This window comes from Cervus canadensis, chromosome X (assembly GCF_019320065.1).
Source record: "Cervus canadensis isolate Bull #8, Minnesota chromosome X, ASM1932006v1, whole genome shotgun sequence".
Lineage (NCBI taxonomy): Eukaryota > Metazoa > Chordata > Mammalia > Artiodactyla > Cervidae > Cervus > Cervus canadensis.
Genome location: NC_057419.1, coordinates 145,178,972 through 145,186,448, shown reverse-complemented (window position 1 = coordinate 145,186,448; position 7,477 = coordinate 145,178,972). Strand labels below are relative to the sequence as shown.

The following is a 7,477-nucleotide window of genomic DNA, read 5'->3' as shown; positions in this document are numbered from 1 at the left end:
TGGTGGCTCAGATGGTAAATGCAGGAGACCTGGGTTCGATCCCTGGGTTGGGAAGATGCCCTGGAGAAGGCAGTGGCCACCCACTCTAGTACTCTTGCTTAGAAAATTCCATGGATGGAGGAGCCTGGTGGGCTACAGTCCATGGGGTTGCAAAGAGTCGGACATGACTGAGGGACTTCACTTTCTTTTGCTCCCTGAATTAAATCCCTTTCTGCTTGAAACCCCTAGAGCAAACTCTGTTCCCCACAGTGAATCCTGACTGATTATAGAACAACACATGAACATCAATGTACAAGAATCATTGCTCTCTGGAAAGACATGGTAGGAGGCTGAGAAGTCTTTTTTGTCAATCAACGAAATGATGTGACCTTTGTTGCTTCCAAGTGTCCCTTCTGAGGGAGAGGCATCACACGGGTTAGAACTTTAGGTGCTGATCCTAATTTTGCTATTCGTGCTTTTGTGTTTACCAAGTGTGTTCACCAAGGGCAGAGTGTCCGTTGAAGAGCATACAGCCAGGCGTGGCTGAGTCTCAGTTCCTCCGTTGGGTGACTCTGGCAGGGGATGTGTCGCTGTGGCTGAGTTTACTCACCTGCACGATTGAGACCGTGAAAATAGGGGGTGTGGATCTAGGGAGCTAGCCGCCTGTCCAGCGTTTGGCATAGTTACGGGGCCCTGCAAGACTCAGCAAGTGTCGTGTGGGTGGCTGTTGTTTACCGGCCTCAGTCCCCGGCTGCATTGTCTTTCTGGGATCCCTCTTTTCAAGTCTGCAAACAGCCCTTGCCTGTGTGAACCTTTCGATCGGGGAGGACTTGGGTTCAGTCTTGCCGCCAGAGTCTGAGATCTTTGGGGGAGAGCTCTAGCAGAAGCAGTCCTTGGCGAACCAGGGGAAGCGGGAAGTCACGGGGCGCTTAGGCTGCGTCCGTGAGCTTTGACTCCGCAGGTGCGGGTGTAGATTTCGCCTCTCGCGACTCCGAGGCCCGAGGCCCGGAGATCAGCCCTTCTTACGCTGCCGATAGGGGTGGGAGGGGAGGACGGGGGGCGAGATTGGCGGTGGGGGGACCCGCTCTGGCCCGCTGGGCTGGGCTGCCTGGAGCCGGGTGGTGGCGCCCGCCCCCCCCTCCGGGCCGAGGGTCGCGGGGCCGCCGGGGTGGGGGGGCGGCGCTGGGCCGGCGATCGGGCGGGAGGCGCTGGGCCCGCCCCGCCGGCAACCCCACCGACTTCCTCCGCCGCGGGCGCTGGCCGAGCTGGAGGGAAGGCAGGCACCATGAGCGCGGGAGACACCGTCTGCACGGGTTGGCTGGTCAAGTCGCCCCCCGAGAGGAAGCTGCAGCGCTACGTGAGTAGGGGGCGTCGCCCCGCGCCCTCGGGGGGTCCCGGGGCCCTCCAGCCCGCGGGGGACCCCGGGATCCTCTCCACTCCCGGCGCTCGGGCGGCGGGCGAGGCCGGCGGCCGGCAAAGCGAGATTGCACGTCGAGGAGGCGAGCGCCGACCCCGGTCTCGGTGCGGGACCTCCCAAAAGAGCGTCCCGGTCCCCGGGGCCGCGGCGGCGATCGGCCGCGAGCCCCATCCTTCCGCGTAACTGTCATCGGACACCGCCGCCCGCGCGGTCTTCCCCAGGCTGTTCCTTCTTAGCTCTTCCTTTCTTCGGACGCCCCTCTTTGCTGGCACCTCTGGGCACCGCGGGCTTTCGGTAGGAGGAGACACAGGGCGCTCAGGAGACCTCCCCTTCCTACGCATCCCATCACCACCTTAAATGGACGACCCCCGGCTCGAAATTCCTTCTCTCCAGCCGCGTCCACAGCACAAGGTCTTTGCAACGTACACTTGTTCAGACCCCTTTCTCCGCTGAGCCAGAAGCAGACTCGTGTCCGTCTCTTAGAGGCATTTTCTCATTACAGCCGTAGATCTAGACTTGGTTTTTCTGATTCACGACCAGTGTTTACCTTCATCATTCTTTTGGGGTCCACCAGTCCCCAAACACGAGGTCAAATATTTCTCGGGCTCTGAAGCACTGAACAGCTTTGCTAAGGGTGCAGCTGCTTGGAAAACTCACTGACGTTCAAAGGTTGGGGGGTGGGGGGTGACTGTCTGCCACAGACCCGGCCTGGCAATGCCAGCTCGAGGCAGGTTTCCTCTCTGCCCTTCGACATACGAACCATTTTAAAGTTTTACTGGAGAGTGTCCGACGCTGCAGGAAGCTGGCGAACCTGCAGACCAAAGTTCGTGGCAGGTTGTTGGCTAGGACTGGTGTATATCTTGTCTTGAGGAGACTGGCTTAGGAAAGTTGACTAGCCGCTCATCCACTTAGGGATAGCCATGAGTGTCTACACCTGTTATCACATGTGTTTCCTTCTCGGGAGGTCCAATGGAGGTGTGGCAGGTGTGGACTTTGCACAGGTTAGTAGTGTGTGGGGCGTGTGATCAGGTGGTGATGGAAGAGACTTAGGACGCGAGACTGCCTCCGTGGCATCCTCCCAACACACCAAGACCAAAAAGGGTAATTTTTTCTAGAGAGGGACATAGTCCTTTAGACAGGCTTTGATGCTTTTTGGTTGAAAGCCGTCTCTGGAACACACGCCGAAGTCGTTTCTCTAAGTTCTTCAGGAATCTTCTGTGGCCACTAGGTGGCGATCATGCGTCAGGGCCGCGAATCAACGCGGCGCTATCACTCAGCTGCTGTTTGGTTCAGATCTTATGGGGAGTATTCATCCCTTTTTTCTTTTTAATTGAGCACCAACTCAAGGCCTTCCCTAGTGGCTCAGAGGTTAATTGAGCACCAACTCTGAACTAGGCCCTGTGTCATCGAGAAAAAAAGACTTGCTCCCTGTCCTCCAGAAGTCCACACCGTAACATTTGTAACACAACGACATAACAAAGCAGGCTACTAGCACAAACAAGACAATAATTCAGTTCTTACATGGCCAGACCAAGTAGTACTCTGTTCATGTTTTTTGAATGACTAACAGAAGCTGAGTCTGTTTTTAGGTAAGTCTTTCAGTGCAAGCTAAGCTGGTGTTTCATCCTTTTGAATCCATGAGCGAAGTTAGTTTTGTGACTGCTCTTTTAAATTTAAAATTTAACTGTAGTTGATTTACAGTATTGTGTTACTTTAAGCTATACAGCTATAGAGTTTTTCCATGATAGGTTATTGCAAGATATGGAATATAGTTCCCGATGCTACACAGTAGGACCTTGCTGTTTATCTGTTTTATTCATATTCGTGTGTGTCTGCTAATTCCCAACTGTTAATTTATCCCCCACTTTCCCCTTTGGTAACCATGTTTCTTTTCTGTGTCTGTGAATAGATATTGTCTACATGTTTCAGAAATTAAATATATATATATATATATATATATATATATATATATATATATATTTAAGACATACATGGAGAAATCTCAATCTCCCCTCTGTCATCACCCATCTTAATTGCCCTTAGCCCTCAAGTAACCATTTTTTTCTTAGTTTATTCCTTAGTTTATTTCTTAGTTTATTCACATGTCCAATATTTCTTTATATAAATACAAGGACTTATGTACATAGCTCCTTATTTTCTCCTTTCTTGCACAAAAGGTAGCTTAGTCTATATTCCATTCTACGTTGTCTGTTCATTTAAGAAGACAAATAGATGGCTAACAGGCATATGAAAATAGGCTCAACCACTGATTGTCAGGGAAATGCAAACCAAAAGCACAGGTGCCCCTCACACCTATCAGAATGGCTGTTAGAAAGATAAGAGGTAACAAATGCTGGCAAAGATGTTGGAGAAAAGGGAACCCTCCTACACAGCTGATGGGACTATAAATCGGCACATACACTATGGAAAACAGTACGGAGGTTACTCAAAAAACAAAAACAGAGCTACCATATGATCTGCCAACTCCATTTCTGGGTATTTATCCAAAGGAAACAAAATCACTGACTCACAAAGGTATCTGCACCCCCATATCCACTGAAGCATTATTTACAATAGGTAAGGTAAGCCACCTAAGTACCCATCAGCATATAAATAGATAAAGATGTGTTGGCTGCTCAGTCGTGTCGACTCTGCGACCCCATGGACTGTAGCCAGCCAGGCTCCTCTGTCCATGGGAGTCTCCAGGCCATTTCCTTCTCCAGCGAGATAAAGACCCATCTTTATCTATCTATCTATCTATCTATACACACACAGTGGGATATTATTCAGCCGTCCAAAATAAGGACATCTCGCCATTGGCAACAATATAGATGGGACTTGAGGGCATTATACGAAGTGAATTAAGTCTGACAGAGAAAGACAAATACCAGGTGATCTCAATTTTATGTAAACTCTTCAAAATTGAACTCAGAGATACAGAGAAGAGCCTGGTGGTTGCCAGAGGCAGGGGAAGGGGGGTGGGTGGATAACATGAGTGAAGGTGTTCCAAAGGTACAGACTTGCAGTTATAAAATAAATAGTTCTGAGGATATTAATATACAGCATGGTGACTGTAGCTAGTAATACTGAAATGTGGATTTGAAAGTTGGTAAGAGAGTCGATCTTGAAAATTCTCAAAAAAAAAAAAAAAGTTACTCTAGGATTCTGTCCATGTGAGTGACCAGAGATCTTCACTATTTTTGACAGCTGTGTAGCATCCTGTTGTGTGGCCATACCACGTTTATTCAACCACTTCCCTATTTTGGACCCCTGAGTTGTTTCTCCTCTTCATGTGTACAACCATGGCCATAACTAGTAACATTGTCCAGGTGATGCTTTCCTATTTGTGCAGGTACACCTGGATGATTTCCAGAGCTTGGGTTGCTGGGCCTGTGAATCTCGAATCCGTAGATATTAACGAATGTTCCATTTTGCATTCCTTCCAGCAGTGTCAATACTGCTTGGCCAACAGCACGTGCTGTTAAACTTGGACATTTTTTGCCATCCGATAGGTGAGAAATGGTGTTTCAGTGTCATTTGAATTGGCAGTTCTTTTATGTGGAGGGAAGTTGAACATGTCTTGACATGTGTGTGTCTTCTCCCTGTTGGTCTTTTTAGCTGCAATTTCTGGGAGATGATTAGTCCTTTGGGAGAAGAGATGTGTATACTTTTCCCCAGTTTTTCACTTGTATTTTGACTCTGCTTCTGGTGCTTGTATGGTTTTGTTTTTGTTTGTATTTTGTTTTATTTGATCATTTTTCCCTTGAGTGTTTGGGGCCTTTGAGGCACTGGGTCTACGGGGGAGACGTAGGTACTTGCAGGTTGGGTCAGGCATCAGCCTAGGGGGATGATGATGCTGGCAGGTGGCCAGGGGTGGGATCTGCACCACCTGGATTGACTTGAAAGTGTGACCCTCAGCTCCCTCTTGCCCAAGCCTGGGGCTCCAACTTGCTTGCCCAGCAGGGGTTATCACCCCTGTCCTGGGCATGGCCTTGTGCTGGGGCAGTGAGTTTGCACATTTCTTCTCCTTCAGGCAAGGCCCACAGCCCTTCTTCCCCAGGAATGTCATCAGCTCAGTGTTTGGGACACTTGGGTGCTGGGTCTGAGCTGCTGAGCAGAAGCAGACAGGAGCCCTGGTTTGTGTTTTATTTTTTACATTTTGATTCGGGATCCATTTGGAGTTTACCTTGGTGCAGATGTAAAGAACGGATCCAATGTTATTGTTTTCCAAGTCGCTGTACAATTTTGCCAACACAAAATTTAAAAAAATTGGTATCCCTACTGATGTCAAATACTGCCCTTCCTTATTATAGATGAAATTTCCATATTTCATTCTGGTTCACTTTCTGGATCTTACGTTATCTTCTATTGTATCTCTGTCAACTCCTGTGCCATTATTATGCTGTTTTCATTAGAGAGGTCTTACAATTGATTTGAATACCGATATGGCTGCTGCTGCTTAGTCGTATCCGACTCTTTGTGACCCCATGGATTGCAGCCCGCCAGGCTCTTCTGTCCATGGGACTCTAAGCAAGAGGACTAGAGTGGGTTGCCTTGCCCTCCTCCAGCAGATCTTCTCGACCCTGGGATAGAACCCGGGTCTCCTGTATTGCAGGCAGATTCCTTACCACTGAGCCACCAGGAAAGCCCCCACAGATATGGCTAGTCCCCCTTTATTGTTGGTGTTTTTTTGTTGTTGTTGTTGGAGTTTTAAGAGTTTAGTTTGGCTAGTTTTGATTTTATTTTGTCACATGAACTTGAGAATTGGCTTGCTTACTTTCAAAAGAAAATCTGTTATTATTGGGAAGGAGGGTTATTTTAGATTTTTAAATTAACTTAGAGAGAACTGACATTATGGTGTTGAGCCTTTCTATCCAAGAACAAAATATGTCTTTCCAGTTGTTCAAGTCAGCTTTTATGTCTTAGAAGAGTATTTCCAGGTTTTTCTCACATAGGTCTTTGCAGAATTCTTATTAGTCTTATGTCTATGTGGGGTTTCTGTGTGTGTGTGTGTGTTGTTTTTTGCACTTTTGTTGTTACTGTAGATGGGACTTTCTCCATTATGTCTACTCACTGTTGTTTGTATCTGTAGGACTATTAGATTCTATCTTCACCTCCATTCCTTAGAAAACACAACTTGAGCCAAAGCTTATTTGCCAAGGCTCTGTTGGGGTTGTAATCTCAGTGTGGTGAGAGTGGTGGAAAAAGGAAAGGAAAGAAATAAAATACAAAATAGTGTGTTATTGAATTGGCTGCAGTTTCATGAGAAAACACACCCACTGGTTGGGTCAGTTGGATGGACTTGGACAGGCTCTATAGAGTCAGTTCGCCTTTGAGAAGGTCTTTTGCAACAAAGAAGGGAGATGAATGTATCTCCCAGTTCTGTTATGGCACTTGTCTCTCTGTGTCTTTCTGGGCAACCACTAGGAAAGCGAATGTTTTGTGGCCTGGTGTATAATCTGAATCCAGGAGTGGTGGAGGGCTCTGGACTATTTGAGGGTCTACTGGGTTAGACCTGGGCAGTGTGGGGAAGGACTCTCAGCACAGGCCACAGCTCTGCACAAAGCGAGCAGCCAGGCCTGGAAGGCAGATGGGGCCAAGTTCAGTTGGAAATGCACAAAATTTGGTCCAGTATAATTTCAACATATTAGTATTATATCCTATTACCTGTGATTTCTCTTATTTTTTGTAGTAGTTTTCAGTTGATTTTTCTTTGGGGATGTCCTATGTAGACAGTCATGTCATCAAAAATAGAATTTTATGTTTACAATTCTTACGTATCTCATTTTTTCCCTCTTGTCCAGATGTGTTGGTTAATACCCCAATGTGAAAAAGTAGTATTGACAATGGGCAAGCCTATTTTGATCTACAGTGCAGCCAAAAAATAAAATAAGTAAGTCAAGATCAGTGTTTTTCTATTAAGAAAGATACTGGAACTTTACACCAATTGAACAACAAATCCTCATTTCCTTTAACCCTGTTCCCTGGGGGCCACCATCATAATCTCTGCTTCTAAGAGTTTGACTATTTTAGGGACCTTTTCTTAAAAGTGGAATCATGCAGTATTTCTTCTTCTGTGCT

At 47.2% G+C, this 7,477-nt stretch overlaps 1 protein-coding gene across 5 annotated transcripts in view; it reads left to right on the top strand.

Annotated features, from left to right (window-relative positions):
- Window positions 1–785: 785 nt before the first annotated feature.
- The window catches only part of GAB3 (GRB2 associated binding protein 3), a 77,306-nt gene continuing 70,614 nt past the window's right edge, over window positions 786–7,477 (top strand). For 2 of the 5 annotated variants that reach the window (XM_043459534.1, XM_043459532.1), the window contains exon 1: window positions 789–1,336. In XM_043459534.1, the coding sequence (XP_043315469.1) occupies window positions 1,265–1,336 (72 nt within the window). In that variant the 5' untranslated portion in view covers window positions 789–1,264. Of the gene's footprint in view, window positions 1,337–7,477 lie in introns of all 5 variants that reach the window. The other 3 variants (XM_043459537.1, XM_043459535.1, XM_043459536.1) reach the window with 3 other exon arrangements.